This window comes from Meleagris gallopavo, chromosome 6, assembly GCF_000146605.3.
Source record: "Meleagris gallopavo isolate NT-WF06-2002-E0010 breed Aviagen turkey brand Nicholas breeding stock chromosome 6, Turkey_5.1, whole genome shotgun sequence".
Classification (NCBI taxonomy): domain Eukaryota; kingdom Metazoa; phylum Chordata; class Aves; order Galliformes; family Phasianidae; genus Meleagris; species Meleagris gallopavo.
The window spans coordinates 38,944,193-38,962,766 of NC_015016.2; the positions used below are offsets into that span (position 1 = coordinate 38,944,193).

Sequence of the window (18,574 nt, forward strand, 5' to 3'; positions counted from 1 at the left end):
GAAGGCTACAATAAATCACAATAGTGAATTTTATACTAACCTAAAAATACATGAAAACCAATACAGTATCACATCATCTAGTGCCATACAGACACTAGTGAAGAAAAAGTTCCTGTAAGATAATCAGTTTTGTTTTGAGAATTAATTTTTTAGAACCAAGATGGCTTTAAATACAGCATCTGGCAACTCAAAATAAGTTATTTACCATTTACAAGCTTGTAAATTCCAATGTTTGGAAGCCTACAAAGACTCCCAGCAGCAGCCAGGCAAAATTCTTCAGAGATTGTGAAAGGTCTGAAAGTCATGTGCCTGTGACTCTTCATGAGCTGAAGACAAAAAACTGCACGGAGCAGCAAGCTGGTAAGGGAAACAAACACGGATGAAAGCATAGCACAAAGTTTTACCCTCTTGATTTCCTCCCGTATTAAAAGGTATCCTCACTAGACTGAGATCCTTGTGTAGAAACTTGATGAACATGGAGCAACTTGTCTCTTACACCCACAAAGTAGGGGAGGACTTTTTGGTAAGGGACTCAGCAGGCAATGTTAGTCATCCACCATCCCATTCAGCACACTGGTAAGGAAAGCCATCACACTCAAATGAACTTCTGCTCATATTGATAGAATCCCAACTTCAGTGTTCTACTTTGACCAGAGAAATACTAAGGAAGAAATGTTACTCTTTCGGCAAGCAGTCACTAGTCAAAAGAATACAGGTCTAATATTTGATAGTTGGAAATCACTCTCTTTACAGCTTAAGGGATATACACAATATCTTCTAAAAAACAAAAGCCAAAGGAAGATTTGTATTTTTTTCTGGTATGTTTTCACAACTATAAATTTAACACTTACAATCATCTGGTCTGGCAAGATTACTCCATACATATATCCATTTCTTGCAGTGCTACTACTTCTATGCAGAATCATGTGCCAGGATATTTATCAGAGGAAAGAAATAGAAAGGATGCTAACACAGGCAACATTAACAGTCCTTCCAAGGCAGCAAACTCATTAAACTATTCTGATTCCTTTTCTCTCCCTCAAATTCTTTGTACCACCCACCACATACGTTCTCACTGCTACCACACATAGGCACAAAAGAGGAGGGGGAAACAAAAGAAGACAGGCTTGAGTCTTTCAAAACATCCTCATAAGAGGAATGTCAATCCATATATGAAATAATCTGAGCCAATAAACTACCACCTTTTATATGGCTACATTCTTGAGACCACTTGAAAAGCTTCGAAGATCATGAGTCACTTGGTTCATTCTTGACCATAAAGAAATCTGTGTGGCCTCTACCAGTCTGCACTGTAAGGTAAAAGAGTCCTGACTCCTTCACCTTCTCCTGCCAACTCCTCAGCTGAGGTAAAGTTTTAGTCTTAAGCACTTTCATCCCACCTGTTTCCACAAGCAGAGCTTTTCAAATAAAGAACCACTAAAATTCAATCATCACAGGTGGAAAACCCTCTTTCTAGCAAGACCAGATGGAATAGCTGAGATCAGTTTGAATGATACTTCGCTTAAAAAGATAAAGCATATTCAACCTGAGACAAATACATACTGTGAAAAAGTTCAATCCACCTCACTGAAGTCTAGGCAAGCTACTGATAGCCTTAATGAGATAGGTAAGCTTACTAATAGACAGTGTGCCAAATCTGCATACTAGAAAAGCACAAAGCGACTCAGACAACAAATCAGTTAGTGCACAGTCCTGAAATAAAATTGATATTGGCTTTGGAAACAGATTTGCAAGGGGCACAGATTTTGTCATTAATAGAATAAGCAATCTGTCTACTTTAACTTAATTTTTAAGTCTTACTGCAAGCGAATCTGATTTTATAATGATGAATTTGCATTGAAATTCACTATTAATTATGAAATGCCAAATAATCAGAACCTCATGTTTATTCAAATTAAATATAAATTTTTTATTAAAGCCTCTTTTCTTGTTTCAAGCAGAATATTACTCCCAAGTATATTTTACAGATATTAGATGGAATATATGTATTTGGAGCCTTCAGCTGACAAAACGCAATGGCTTTGGCTGGAGATCAATTTGCATCTGTTATTTACATAAACAGATTTACTAGACTCCTTGCTGACACAGTAATTACTTCAGAAGGTTGTAAAAAAAAATAAAACCAACACTGGTTAGATTATCTTAGTCATTTTCTGTCAGGGCTGCTGTAGCAGACCTATGTCATATAATTCTACTTTTAGTATAGTTGTATATTTAATCCCTAAGCATACCTTTCCCTAGAACTTTTCAATTGATTATCTCAAGAGTTCATTTTTCAGATGGCCTGATAGAGAATAGATTAACTGGTACCATTTTTGCCTAGAGGTTAAATTAATCTAAGTCATTACAGTTCATTTACCGTGCTCTTCAGCCCAAAAGCACTTAATCACACAGAAAGCAAAACGCAGGGCACATTTAGCAATTCTGTAACATCAATGCTAACCAGTGAAAAAGGACTGGGTAGTACCACTAATATTACTTTCCTACACTGATCTGTTTTCTTTCCATTACTGCACTTGTAAATAGCACTGCACGTTCATTGCTAAGCTGATCTCCCAGCATCGATTACAAACACTTATGTCAAGTACAGAAAGGAAACACTGGGAAAAAAAACTGATACCAGGAAATAATTCAGAGTCTTGGGCAAGACTGCCTTCAGGACAGACGTACACAGAAAAGGCAATACCAAATTAGAAATTATTTCCCTTATCTAGTTTTGCTTCTAAAATGACAGAAACACTTAAAATTATTTCTTACCATCTCTAAATCATCCTGTAATGGCTCTAAAAGAGAAAGGACTCTACAGAGGATGAAGCATCATTATATTAAGATCCATATTAAAGACAGAAAGCAACTTCAGCCTAAAAGACACAATCTCCTGAACAGATTGGACAAAAACATATCTTCAAGAACTAAGAAGAAAACAGTTCTGTGCCTCCTACAAATACTGCAGTTTCCTCTTGCATTTGAAAACATCAAGGTTCAGATCATCCAAGGGACAGAACTATCCTTAATGATCAGGACTTGACTACACTTGCAATCACTATCACAATGAAAACCTGGTTTAACAGTTAGATAATCAGAGCTAAGCCTCAATCCTACAGTGCTGAAACTTCAATCCTATTAAAAACATACTTTGGTATGGAACACGTGTACAGTTTCTCATGCACGTAAGCAAGGGAAAGTTAGGGACAGGAAAGCAGAGAGACTGCACAGATGACAAATCCCCAGGACGGTAAGAATCAGCTGGCACAGCAAGTTAAGGAATTAAAAAAAAAAAAAAAAAAATCACAAGAACAGAACTAAATTGCAGATGTAGATACATGTAGATACAGCATATTACAACATAATAGTTCTTAATCAAACTATTAGATCTAAAGAAAATTAGCATTTTCCTCTCGGGTCTCCCTTAAGAACCGCCATTTGTATTTGGCTACCAGGGGAAACATCTGGCCTGCAGTCCCATTCTCGATGCTCAAAGGGGGACTTCTGACACCCAAAATTACAATTAGTTGAACTGGAAGAGCAGCACACACATGGAAGTGATTCACAGCTTTATTCTACTTAGGCACAAACTTTATTACAAAACTCAATATTTTGAAATTAATCAATTTCAGAACTTCAAGAAAGGAATTTCCAAGTTGTAAACAATTAGGAGCAGGTCAATGTTTGTTGCAGACTTTACAGAGATCAAGTTCACATCACAGCTCTGAAAGGTGTACAAAGGCATATTTGTCCACTTCTGCTTTAAGGGGAAAACTCTGTAAAATACCTTATAGCTTACACCAGAAACTCCAGGCAGGTTCGTTAGAGATCGCACAAAAGTATTTTAAGTCATCTCACATCAGATGTAGAATAGCTCTGTTCAGATCAGCCCTTAGCCCTGATGAAAACAATATGAAAAAGCTGTCTGGCATTTCACTTTCAGTGGTTACCTCTTCCAGTTGATACAACAAGCTTTAACCTAATGCTGTTTTATAACACAAACGTGAAAGGAAATTCTCATCTAGGAAGAAAAAGCAGTAATAACAACAAAGGAGATGACAAAATAAGCAAGTAAATACACATGGAAATCAATTCTGCTACACGATCCTTTCCTTCCTTAGCTACTTTAAGTATCTCAAATGACATCCCCCTGCACTTGGAAACAAGAAACATTTTAAATAACGAAAGCAAGTAAACAGCAACAGATTGTTTAAAAATAAGACTCTCTAGCTGCTACATTGTTTCACCAGGGACAAACTGCAACCTGAACCTAATTGGGCAGCAAAGCAAAAATGAATTTTTTTTTTCCCTTCAGTTATACGTGGCATCAAAACCCAGCTCCACAACTTACTATACTATTCAAGGTATTAGGTATTAAAATTGCATCAGATAAATCTTGTCCATGCTTTCTTTGTAAACATTAAAAAAGAGAAATTGTCTTATATGTGTTAATGACATTTCTTAATGCACTGCTACAAAGAGCCTACCCACTATGCTGAGAATTAACTATCACTAAATGCATTTAGTAACTCGGCCTTGTAGCCAGGGAACTGCTGCCAGTTTGTAGCCTTCTGTATTGGGAACAATTCCTTAGCAATCTCTTTCCAACAAAACATCTCCATTTTCTTCTTAAAAAGCACTGTTGATTCACATACCTAAAATGATCTTTTCCTTATAAATAACATCCTATAACACAAGCAGCTAAGTCAGTTGCTCCTCAAGGGCAGCAATTTAATGGCATTTTCTATTTCAGACTACAGGTCAATTCACAATTTGTTTAGTTGGTACATCTAATATATTATGCTGAATGTCAGCCAAAAAGCTCTCTCCCATTCCTTTGGGGCATAGCTTCTGACTAAGAGACAGAGGAGATACTATCAAAAAATAAAGAATTCTTTCATAAAAATCCAGGCATGGCCAAAGAAGAAACCAGAATTAACTTGATAGCACTGAAAGAGGAAACAGCACTCTCTTCTCAGAACTTCTTTAAAATTAAGGCACTTCTGAGAACTAGCCCAACTTACACACTACCAACTTGTCCAGAGATGAAGATCAGCCAGGGCTCAATTTGTTGCTTTTCTTTCTTGGTGTGAGGGTTTGGGTTTTTTTGTTTAATTTTTCAAGAAAGCCATTGAGATAGATGAACATCATTTGAATGACACTTTGTGGATTCTTCTTCTGTTTTTCCTCCCACACCTAAGAGCAACTGCCAGGTAGACAAAAAGAAGTCATGGTCTTCCACATCACAAGTTTCTTTAACAGTGACACCTAGATGGATTATCTCATTCTCTACTGATGCCACCACAGTTACTAACAAGGAATTAACATCTGCACTAGCAAATAAGTGGAGTGTGATGACTTGCAGTTGTTTTTATATATAATCTCACATACTAAGTAATTAGGTGAGTCTCTGCTTCTTATACCTTTGAATGTGAACTGGCTACTCGGTGTCACTCACTTTTGCCTCAGACACACAACATGTCTGAGTACATTTGAAAGTGATCATTAAGCAGAACACCTTAGATAGCCTGGGGAAAAAACAGACAAATTTTTTAAAGTCAGATATCATCTACTGGGTAACTGCTGGATAGCAACCTTAGTGGGCTAACAGTTATGCTACTCAAACTATTTTTCTTCTCCACAAAGCCAGCCCTCCTTTCTATAGTCACAGCAACAGAAAGCTTTGCCTATTACCTGACACTTTGCTCAGCTTACGCAATTGGGCAGAAAAATTGCAGCTCCCTCTGAGAGCATCTGTTCCAGTAAAGAATCTGACCACAGCAATCAAGCGATGTGTAACCTCTATAACAGGCCATGACAGCATGCCAGATCTGAAGTTGAACATGACAATAACAACAACAACAAAAAAATCCAACTTCAGTGTGCTTCAGCCTTCCAAGAACACACTGATATCTTGATCAAAATTGAAAATCTATCAGCCACTTATGAAAGTTGGCTATCTGTGAGCCAACAGTATCAATCTTGGACAACTTGAGCCGCAAAGACTCTGGGGAAGGAATATAGCTTTGAAAAGATCTTCCAGGAATGAGTCCTGATTAAGGCCCTTCTTTGGGGTAAAACAGAATTCCTGCTTGAGAAGTTGTACTATCCTAACAAAAATTACACACACAAGATGCTTATTGCTGCTTCAATCTACTAAGTTCCAACTACTGTCTGTGCCAAAGCCAACATCCTGAGCTTTCTGTAACCTGTTTTACTTTTTTTTTTTTCCCCCTTTTTTAAGTGCTAGTGCCCCCAGGGGATGCAAATGCAGGCTGCTGATTTCAGAAAGATGGTCCACAAAGCACCAAGTATTCTGTATTGAAGCTAGTATTATGCTCCCTTGCTAATATCCATCTCTGGAAGGGTATTCTCTCCTCTAGAAATTATGAGCTCCCATACCTCAAGCCATATGCAAAACTCATTATCTCACATTAGCAAGAGAAAGAAAAGAGCTGAGTCTTTGAAAAAAAATAGCTGTAATTCAAAACAAATCATAAATGGCTTGATTCAACTGCAAAAATGATGCTCTCTAAAAATAATATTTATTATATATTTATAATAGTGCGTACAGAAAGCTCTCAAAAGAATATTCTTAAGAAAATGCTGTAAGAATTGCAGTTGGCTCATCTAAAAAAGGAATTATACAACCTCCTAGTAAAAAGCAAATCTAATTCATTTAAACACTGAGATTATTGGACATTGTAAAATAGCAGAACTTGAAACTGCTATTTAAGGACAGAACTGGAAAAGAACCAAAGTAACAAAGAACTGAAGAACCACCACAGCAACAAGTAATATTTAAAAAAAATCTACTTTGGTTTAGCCCAGGATTTTTTAAACTATATTCAACTCAAGATACTAGAAAAGACCTAGAAAAAACAAACAGCTTTATTGATCTCCCCAACCATTACAGTTTGTTAAAGGCAATATATTTTAATTTAAGCAATTCCAATTGCCAAAGAGCATTCACTTGTAATAAAGGGTTTCTTCAGCTCTCAGAAACGCCTTTCCAGTTCTCCAGGTCTTGTGTGCTCCAGGTGCCCAACAATCTGTGAAGTCTCAGTGTGAAGTGTTTTCCTGGTGGGCAGCACTGGTATCCAAAGCAGACAGCAGAAGCTGGAGAAGTTTGACATGGTGAGAGTGTTTCAGTGCACCAGATGCGTGATACGCAGCTATGAGCCTCCTCAAAGAGTCGATGCTTCAGAACTGCCCTTTACCAAGTAAATGCCACAAAAGCACAAATCAACAGGCTGGTGCAAACGATGTGAATAAGTTTGCCTATAATCACTTAACATGAAAATGGGCCAGAAAGCAATGCACAATTTTGAACTCAGAGAAGCTGTGCCCAGAGACATTCAAGAGCAATTAGCAACACAGAAAAATGGGTAGCAAGCAAACCTTGTGGTCCTAATGTCTCCTGTCTCAATGCAGAATAAAAACCAAACAGCTTATTCTATCATCAAAGATAGATACGTATACTGAAGACCACTAATGGGTTTTACAACTAGGAGATTATATGCTTTCCATAGTCCACTGTCTCTCAGTATCGAGAGACGGAGAAGCAAAAGCACAGAGCAATACATAAGCATTCTGTTCTAGTTTTCGGAGTACATTTTTGCATAAAACACCATTTTAACAATTATTTCATACAGAACGATAAAAATTACAGTAAGTAATTCATAGAAGCATCCACTATTGCACATCTTTGCATCTAATCAATGTCTAGTCTCAAATACAACAGAAATGGTCTGCTTACCTCAGTACCTGGCTGTAGTGTCTGCCCATCTTGGGCTGCCGATGGAACTATGGCCCATGTGATGTTGGCACTAGCAGATGATAAGGAGCTGAGGGCACCATTTTTCAGTTGCTCTGAGGAATGTGACTTGGGCCCAGGCCATCCCAGGATACCATCTGAAGCAGAAAACAGGTATCAACTTACAAGAGGCAGATGACTGCTTTTTCCACTCCTCTCAGCATTCTGTTCATATTAATGAACTGCTACTTGTTCCCTGTCCCCATGCACAGTTTTACTTCTGTAATAAGTGAATGAAGGAAGAATATTTTACAGTTTTATTCTTACTGCCAGACAGAATTATCCATAAATTATTATACACAATTATACATAAAGATTATTCAATCTGACGCTTTTTTTTTGTAATTAAGCAAGTATTCTCTATTCAATATTTTAATAGTTAGGAAATTATCCAACACTACTGCACCTAATACAGGGCAGGTGCTTGCCACATCTTCTAAACACAGATCAGTACCAGAAGAAAGATGACTAACCATCTAGCTTTTGCATCAGGCCCCAGGCCCAGGACTAGCTCAGGTAATACGCTGAGCACCTCTCCATTCACTGTGCCTGAAACCAAAGTTCTAAACTTGACAGCTGTATTTCATTTCTGCCGGAACTTACTCCAAAGCTTTCCCTAAACTAAGTGCTAAAATGCTTTCCTTGTACCAAGAGGACAGTTTAGAGGAGTTCTCATTAGAAAGATGCACATTATATATGAATCAAACAGAACTAGACATCAAGACAACCCCTACTTCTGGAGGCACCTAATTTCCAGGACAGGCCAGTACTGAGGGATGCTAAGACAGAAAAAAACAATCAGCTAAGAAGACTGCAATGTCCTTCCTCCCTTACTGCTCTAAAACACAGTATTGCTATTCATATCTGTAGCCCTCACTGTAGAGCTTAAACTTGAGCTATCCATTACATGCTGTTATAAAATAGAGAGATATGGATAAGAAAATTGTGGTTTTTTAGTTATTACCGTAATAAGTGCATTAAAATACAATTAGTGTCACCAGGAGGATCTCTTTCTCTCATCATTGCCAACATTTTGAGATGAACACAATGTACATTAAAGATCATGCTATTTGTTTTCTCCATATCATTGGTGGTTAACAGAGGCTGCTTCCTAATTAAGATAAATAGTTTCATCTGGTGAGATGATCTGGGTACTATTATATTAACTTAATATTTGTATTGTTTAAAATGGGTCAGAAGTCCTACAGCTGAAATCCTCTGAATTCCAAAGATAAAATAATTACAGAATATTCCTCTCACCTCAGATGGTAGCAAGTTATAATAATACGACAAAACTTCAGATCTACTTGCTTAGCAGGATTTTGTACCACCTTTTGAAGAAAGCATAAGCAAATGATCTGTAAAAAGTGTAATATGATTTTCAAAGATAAGAGCAACTAGCAGAGAGAAAACAAAACATTTTGAAAAAATCAAACGTATTTCACATAACTCAAATTTCCCACTGACAAAGGATGAATATCTCTGGGGCTCTAATATCAGGCCTTTACTTTTACATGCTGCAAAGACTTCTGGATTTCAGTAATTCTGAGTAATGTCAGTAGATATTATTAAGATTAAGCGGAGTCACATGAATACATAAGGAAAAAATGGTCTTTGTTTGTCTTGCCCTACATATCAGTTCTACGTACCACAAAGTCAACATTTGCTCCCATTTCAACTGCATTAAATCTACACAATACTGCTATACATAGCAAGGAATGCAGAGCTCACTGACTGCAGTCATAGTAGCACTCTGTTTGTTAGGAAGAATGGGCAACCCCAGATCCCCCAAAATAAGCTCTGATTCAGAGGATAATCTGAAGATTGTTCTGACAAATCCAAAATGTACTCTGAATGAGAGGAAGGAAGGAAGCATGCCTTCAGCATTTAAGGATAAAACTAGAAAACCTAGAAAAGCTTTATGTGAAGTCAAAATACTTCACATAAACTGTTAGCTCCTTGAAGGGAATGTGTGAGGCTATAAATTGATAAACAATTTTTTAAAAAATCATTTTAATGTTAATTTATACAGATTTCATAGAGAAAACCACATCAAGAAGTTAAAGTAAACTTGCTTCATTTCAACAGTTTTATAGAGCACAGCTATCCTTCTCATTCTTCATTACTTTGTGATGTTGTAACTGATCTGTTTTTCCATTTCTCCTTGTCTAGCAGCTGAATATTGAATTATTACTGTTATTTTCCTATTACAGAGAAAGAAAAAAAATTGAAATGACTGTTCTTTATGCAACTCTTTGAAAATAAGTCATCCACTCATTTCCTTGGGCTATCAATTTTCTCTCTTCACACACAATCTATTTTGCTTTCGCTGTGAAGAATTAGGCTTCTTAACTAACATTTTTTAAAAAGCTCATTTCTGTAAATAGCCATAAGAAAACACCATTTGAATAAACACCTCGCTGCAGGGGAAATTTGCAAGCATGAACATTTACTTAACTGTCGTTTACATATTTTTTAGAACACTGCATCAGTTTTCAGTACAAACACACCTAGTAAAAAAAGATTATTTTAGTCTTCATCTTTCTCCGCACATTTTAAACTCTATCACAGAAATAGCATCTATTAGTAGTATGCCAGCATGCTTTCCCATCTGTCCCAAGGGCAGTGATACTTCTTCAGAGAACGATGCATCTTGTCAGCATAGTCAAGTTTTTAAGCAGATCTTAACCACACTTTATAAGAGGATGCTAAGAGTTGAGGTCCAAAGGATAAATCACATCTAATAACATCACATTTAATATGCAAATGTACACTGACACACCAGTATTCTTGGGTCATTCTAAGGAGTTGCCTTATACCCTACAGAACTTTACTTCCCAGACAAATGCAGAGTATGAAGAAAGAGTCATTAGCAATAGTCTGAAAATCAAGTAAGATAAGAATCTCTACATATAGAAAGTTAGCGGATGCAAAAAGCACTGCACTAATTAAAGCAAAACATCTACTGCTCTATAATAAACAATGCAGAAATTAGAACAGATGTATTAAATATGACGTTTGCATAATCAACTAGATCTCTTCCACTTGTATGGCATTGGATATGTGGTTCCAAAAGAGAAAGCCAATTCTAAGCCCAATTACTCTGGCAGTTCAGTGCATATGTACATACAATACAACAAAGAAAGCACCCAAAAAACACCAATTTCTACTGCAACTAACAGGCAGCAGATAAATTCTGACAAAAGAGAGAAGAACACTACTAGGTAAGCTAAGTGCAGCACCCAGACACAACCTGATCTTCTTTCCCTTTAGCAATGCTGCAGTTCAGAAAAATCATCCATTTCAGGTGGCACAATACAGAGTATTCTACAGAAGTGTCCTCAGGATAAACACTTTACCCCTTAAGAGTTGCACACAGCAGGAGGTTCTACCAAAAGAAGAGGTTTGGATGAGATTTTTTCAGTTAAGCACTATCATTTTCTTTTCTTCTTTTATCCCAATGTACCTTCAAACTATGTTTCTGTATTGCAATTGACGTATGAAATATGCTTAGCACCTACATCAATTCTGTAACAAAAGAAAGTTTAAGTTCTCTGCTCTTGGCTTATAGACAGAAAAAACCAACATCATTTTCCCTTAGCACAATCATAAACAAACAACTATTGATAATACTCTTACAATACATTGTAACCAAACTATAATAAAAATTCCCTTAAGAATTCTACGCCAGCTCTCAAGGAGAGACCAAAACTGGTCCCTGCTGGGCTGGAACTAGAAAACAATGTTATCTTGCAAAGCAAGATGAGCATGTAAGGAATAATATATTAGCATATAGATAGAAGAGCAAATTGTTTTGGTTAGTCCCAGCAGAAGCAAGTCTAGCACTGATACATTTAAAGGAGACCTGACTGACTATGGAATTTAGTTAAGTTACACAGGTAATAACTGTTTCTCACCAGTCTTCTTTCCTCATTCTTTCCTGCACCTTCAGGCATTTGGGGGAGGGGAGGAGGCAGGAGGGAAGTTTGGGGATAGCAGGTGTTAAGCAAGAAGGAGGATTCCCCTGCTTGCTCATTTTTCTTTCCTTTTGACATCTCAGCTAAAGGCGAATCCACAGCTGTCATTTGTCACCAAGTTGAAAGCATCTGGATTTCATCTTTCCTGGCCACTTATTTTTTCAAAAGAAGGAACTAAAGAATCTGATAAAACAAAGAACATTCTGCCCCCCCCCCAACTCCAGACTCCAGTATCGCCTTCAGTCCATTTGTTGCCATAGAAGCCAAAATAAGCAGCATTTGCACATCAAATGAACTCCAAAGAATAGATAGTGAAGATGGGTTTGGGTTTTGGCTTTCGTTTTTAGAAAAGAAAAATTACCCCTCAAAAAGGAAGAAAATAAGAAACATTATATTTTCTATCCAGAAAAGCGGACAAAAGAGACTTAAAAATATATCAAGGAATTCATGTCTTGTAGATGCTTTATTCAGTAAATGAACATGTGATGCAAGATAGTTCAAAATAAGGGATATATCTGTATGTGCTGCTGCTGACTGCAAGGCAGGATTCCAATTGCAAAAATATGAAAATAAAGAACAAACCTAAAGCACAACATAAGGTGATAAATAAGCTTTAAAACAAATACTCAAATTTGCTGCGTTCTTATTTTGGGATAGAAGAACGAACATTAATCACAGCAGTCAACACGCTTTAGAGATACTCTTCTGCCAAAGGCTACACATTAGGCAAAAAGTAACACCAAAGATTTTAAGGTTTTAAATAGTGATAAAAGTTTCTTCTCTGTAGTTTTATTTTGAAAGCCATCTGTTTCCTGTTGCATGCTAAATAAACTCAATCTTGTCATATGGCACTTAATGCTGAGTAGTACACACTACTCTGCTAGGTGACATCCTGGAACAATTTTTGGCTCTAAGCTTGTTCAGCAGCACCCATCTGAGACAACCTGCTTGACAAGCTTTTGAGGTTAACGGTTACCATGAGCACAGCAGTAGGAGAAACATATGCGACTGGGCGACCAGGAGAAACCATTTTCAGCTGTTGCTCATTTTGGGCATTCAAGCTGACTTACGGGGGTGGTCATGCAACCAACGAGGCATCGCTGATCGCTGCTGATGACTATCCGCACTTTATAAACTGTTTGCTAAGATCCTTAGACTCCTTACTATCACCAACTTCCCCATCTTCTCCACATTTCTCAGCTGCTTAGAACTTGCAATAAATCAACTGGACAGCATTTGTCTTCTTTTACTGCCTTAGTCTTACTCCAGATATAAATAGATATAGATATATAAATGTCAAACCATCTCCTCCAATAACTGGAGCTAGTCAGCACGTAAGAAAATCTTTGAAACATTTCTCCTCCCTACAAAGAGAACAGAAACCCAGAACTCAATACAACTTGTAGGTACAGATGGAATCACTCGTTCTTTCCCCCTTCTGTATGTAAAGAACACTTCTAGCTAATCACATATTTTCTTAGCGTATCTTTCAGTGAAAGAAAAAAATGACCAAACTTAGCCAGAGATCAATGCACATACCTTTAAGAAAGGCAGCTAGATATGTTTGCCATTATTTTGTCTCAAAAGTAGAAACAGACAGGATTTTTGTCTCACTGACTGTTCTTGTTGAGTGCTTGATTTTTGGAAATGCATAACAAATAGAGAATCACAAAAACCTTTCCTTAAATCTTTACAGTAAGACTAAAACATGTGTTGACTATCCTTCAAAAAAGATTGAAGATTTCAGTATAATCCTTAAAACTGCTTGTATACTTGAGTTATGTGACTGACAACTTGTGAGAAACATTAAAATGAAGAGTAGAAAATCACATCTTCCTTAAACTATTCCATGCCAAACAATATCATAAAATATTTAAAGTCAAGACCTACATAATTCTAGATTTTTGATACGATTTTATTGCACTGACTGCTAAAATGCTTTTCTTCTATTCACACTACTGGAAAACAAAACAATAAATAAATTACATTAAAAAAGGAGATTTTTTTCTGTTTAACAGTAACAGCCCACAAATCTGTTTAAAGTAGCTACTACTAAATAACTATCTTTGCGATTGCAGTTCCTAAGTATTATGCCAGAAACTCAGCTACCTTAAGTCCTTGCTGTAGAAGCATTAAGATTGTAAGGCCTACAAGAAAGATATTATCTCTCAGAATTAGAGTTTCCTAGAAGATTACTTAAAGCACTAGTCTGATTAGGTATGAGTTTATGCAGCTTTGATGACTCAAACTCCACCGACTCAGCAGAAATATTAAGTCCATCAAAGTACGTCTGAAAAAGATTAAGTGTAGGAAAATCAGTAATCAAGACTTTCAGGCCATGTTCTTTCAGGCAACTGTGTTGCATAATAAATCCTAGGGAAAAGAAAAGGGAAAAAATATAATAATTTTTGCAGACTTTTGGTTAAGGAGAATAGACTAAATATTTCAGCAGCTTTTAGCCCCCTTCTCTCCCCCTTCTTCCTTCTCTCTAAATTACATACCAAGTGGTAAGCACACCTACACACTGAAGAGCTAACTGTTTACATTCAGGTTCTCACAGTTACACTGAAAATTCTGATATGAAAAAGTGCTACAGAATTCCGAAAGAATTCCCGTATAAGTTTACAGTCTAAGGAGAAACAAACAACAGTGTTTATTAGACTTTTTTCAATACTTCATAATAGTGACTTCCAGAATTTTTTAGAGGAGGGATTAAAAAAAAATTAATAAAGGAATTCAACAGCTTTTCCCCATTGTGCACATATCTACAAAAATCATTACTAAGTCAAAATAGACACTAATTTAAAAGAACATTAGTTGGACACAAATTCAAGAGCATGTACAATTCAAGTCATCTATCTCTGACAGCTCACATAGATCACATGAACATGAGAAGCAACATCCAGAGAATTTGAAACTGGAAACTGACCCTTCTTTGAATGATGCTTTTCATCTTTTATACAACCCATGCTGTTTCGAAATGGCATTATATCAAAGAAATCTATTAATCACTACTATGAAGATGTGTACAAACTTTCTAAATTAAAACCAAAGTGTAGAAAACAGGGGTTTTGTTGTTCTCTCTTGTTCCCCTATGAAACATCAGAAACTGTACCACAGTACAGGCATAACAGTTTTTAATTCCTTTTCTTTTTTTTTTCCCTACTTCTCAGTTGATCCTCTCATATTTCTACTTTCCCTACAGGGGAACTCTGTAGAGGGCTTCGCTTCTTAACCAGTTGCCTCAGCAGCTCTGAAGGTATATTTGCCCAGAAGCAGACCTACTGTAAAAGTAAGGATGATTCGCCTTTTTGGTTTTATATATATATATTTTTTTAAGAGCCTACTTGAAGTTGGGTTTTGTTATTGATTCACCGGCAGAAAACAGAGCCCCCTTATCCAGAATTCTGCTGTTGCTCTTCCTCTTATATCAACTCCTGTCCCTGCGCTTAAGCTAGATAGTGCAATAAGAAAGCAGCAAGTCCCCTTTCAGAAAGGTTTAACTTCATATATTACGGACAGAGTTCTAGAACTGTGTGAACCGAAAAAAAACTGAGCTAGATGGAGATCGAGAGCTTCATGCCTACAGAGCTAAATGCAATATCTAACTGACATTTTAGGCTCATAAAAATTTGCCAAATATATATCTATATTTTAATAGCAGCAAGAAGATCTCTTCCTGCATTTAAATAAAACCACTGACTGGAATAAATCTACTTGAATAGGATCCTTTCACATAGGAAAACTGGTAACATGACTTTTCAGAAAACAACTGCATTTTTATCAAACAAATCTGTATTGTGATTTCACTCTACAAAAAAAAAAAAGGTTCTGCACTGTCATTAAGAATACAGGCTTATGTATCTATTGCTCATGCCATCTTTTTTTTGTTGTTGTTATTACTATTATCCCTTCCATGCCTTTCTATCTTCAGAATCTGACTTCCTGGGAAGACTCAGGACAACATCTTTTTCTCCCTTCTTCTGTTTCCAACTGATTCTGTGGTTATTTTTTTTTTTTAGATTAAAAGAAAAATCCTGATGCCTGATGTAAGGTTCTGTAACAAGTTGCTCCATCCAACTTGCTTTTTTAAGGGAGGGTTCATTTTGCCTGCTTCAGTAGAGTAATTTTTTTAAAAAAAAAAAAAGCACAAAACACTACAACCTAAGACACACAAAAAAAATACCCGAGAGATTATGTTCACCTGAGGACAGTGTCCTGTTATGGTGCTGGCCCACTTGATGCATGCTTTGCTGTAACAGAGTCAGGCATTCTCCAAGGCAGCTCAGGGTGGCAGCAGAGGTAGCTTTTAAAAGCAGCAAGTCCTGATCCAAGGCAGAAAGGGGGCCAGAACTTGGGAGAGCTTCAATGGCTTGTACAAGGTTCTTCTGTTGTCCCTCAACTTGGCTCATCATCTGTAAAGGTGCAAAAACATCTGATGTCACAGGAAATATCACAGATTCCTACAGCTCAATATGACGACTAAATGTAAAGAGCTGCCTCAAATGAATGTTAATATTATGATCCAAACAAACCATAAACTAATTTACAAGAACATAGGGCTTGAGACTACCAAAAGCCTATCAAAACGTTAAGACTACAATAGAGAGAACAGTCACTTAAAATAGTAGGTTCACTATAGATTAAATAATGGCTCACACTGTCCAGAAGTTTTCTTAAGGAAATACATGAAATTTCTATCTCTGTTACTAATTTAGATTTACATTTTCTTTTCTTGGTATATGATCTGAGATACCCAAGAAAGACACACTATCCATCTTCTTCCTTTCCTACATAAAACATCTAATCACACTTTAAGAACTGATATTTTTCACTTCTCATGCTTCAGTAAAGAATTGGTCTTAAAAAACACGGTGACTTGAAGTTTATAAGCATTATCATGGGATGCAAGTTAGAATACTTGTTTACTGTCATATATGAATACCAGCTGTCAGGGAGAAAGTTAATCTGTTTCTAGATTTTAACCAGACGAAGATAAAATGTATGCTAGTAGTGCAGATAAAAAACATGACAGAAGTAGTCTGTTCTTAAATAAGCTGGCAAGTTTCCAAAGTCATTCCTATAACCAAAAGAAAGAGCTTATTAAAAATTCTATTTTTACTATCTGTAGCAAACTGTACATGCACACTGACAACCCTCTTTATTTCACTTACCTTTCCTTCAAGTGAGAAGCCACCCTCATGTATCACACTGCATCTGGCAGTGTCTTTGAGAAAAATCATATCCACGCCTGTAATCATACCCACTTGGACCAAAACTCAAATTAACTCTGGATTTTTTTTCTTTAATGCTCTGAGATACTATCAGCCTATGCCTGATGAGACAGAGTTTATAATACCTCATCTCAGACAATAACTTTAGTTAAGCCTTTGCAATATTTCTTTAGTGATGGAGCATTACACTTCTTCCCTTCTTCATCTTTTGGCAATATACAGCAGAAAGAGTATCTACTACCAGACAGACAACTCAGTTAACACAAACTGAGTTACTCACTATCCCTTTCTCCTGCAGGTGCAAGACCTATCAATATAAACCCAAGATTCGATTACCTGAGGGAGTCCACACTGATTAATGACTGCCACGTGTTGAATTATCCTCCCTCTCCTGAAAAATTTCATGTTAATTTCTTTCTACTTTCAGTACAACTGCAAGTTTATGATCCTAAAAGGTGAACACAGTAGAAACAACCCACCACCCTCTGCCAGATCGATACAAGAGAAAAGTCCTTTTATAAAGTGTGCAGCATCTCATAAACAGCTTCCAAAAAAATGAAGGATAATCATGTGCCAGTCATTCTTCCCAACAGGAGATGAACGCATTTACTCTATTCATCTCTATGTATTTCTATAGGAGGATTTTTTAAACTAAACATGACATTTATTCCACAAACGTCTCTTTATTACATCCCCTTTCCCTCCCTTCTCAGAGAGTCTGTTTTGCTAAATCTGATGTCTTTACATTATCTAAGAAACTGCTATTTGAAGAATACAAGCTTGAAAAAAAAAAAAAATTAATGCTTAATAGGTTTATTAAGCTAATTCAATCTCACATCTAAAGTTCAAACTCTAAACATGACTAGAGATAAATCAAAGTCCATCTCCTTCAGCTACGTGAATGAATCATACAAGGCTAAGATTACAAAATGTGTCAGCACTGAACCCATTTACCATGCAATTTACCATGTTAACTGTAATGTTCCTGTATTAGCTCACCAACTCCAACCAAGCTTAGACAAACACATTTGGCTTAATTATTATAAGATTCATGGGACGATGTAGATTTTTATTTAATGCAAAAATTTGTAAATCCATTAAATTCCAAAGAAAGTTTTTCAAAGTAGGTGCTTTCAATTTGGGGTTAACTTGTCTTATTCTCCTTATTCTATGTATATGCAACATTTTAACACAACAGTCATCATCTCTCCTCTAATGCAAATAAATACTAACCCAGCCAGATCAGAGCACCTGAGGACACCAGCACAACACTATCACTGACCACAAGGAATTTATAACCCAGTTAAAGATACGAAAGATGTTGCTATGCAAAGTCACAGTTTGAAAAAAGGCAGTCTGTAATGCTTGACTATAAAAGCAAGCTAGATGCACTCTGGAAAATTCAGAATGTTCAGATGCACTTTGCTAAGTAAAGTGTTTTAAACACGGTATCTTCCAAACAGAATACTTTCATTAAATATATATATACATATATATGTGTGTATGTGTGTGTGTGTGTATATATATATATATACACACAC

General features: G+C 36.5%; 1 protein-coding gene across 1 annotated transcript in view; it reads right to left on the minus strand.

Moving 5' to 3' along the window:
• Positions 1-18,574, minus strand: part of OSBPL10 (oxysterol binding protein like 10) — a 112,307-nt gene that overhangs the window by 30,496 nt on the left and 63,237 nt on the right. The window contains exons 6-7 of the mRNA XM_031554050.1: positions 16,004-16,214; positions 7,766-7,920 (exon numbers count right to left, since the gene is read on the minus strand). Of these exons, the coding sequence (XP_031409910.1) occupies positions 7,766-7,920; positions 16,004-16,214 (366 nt within the window). The remainder of the gene's footprint in view (positions 1-7,765; positions 7,921-16,003; positions 16,215-18,574) is intronic.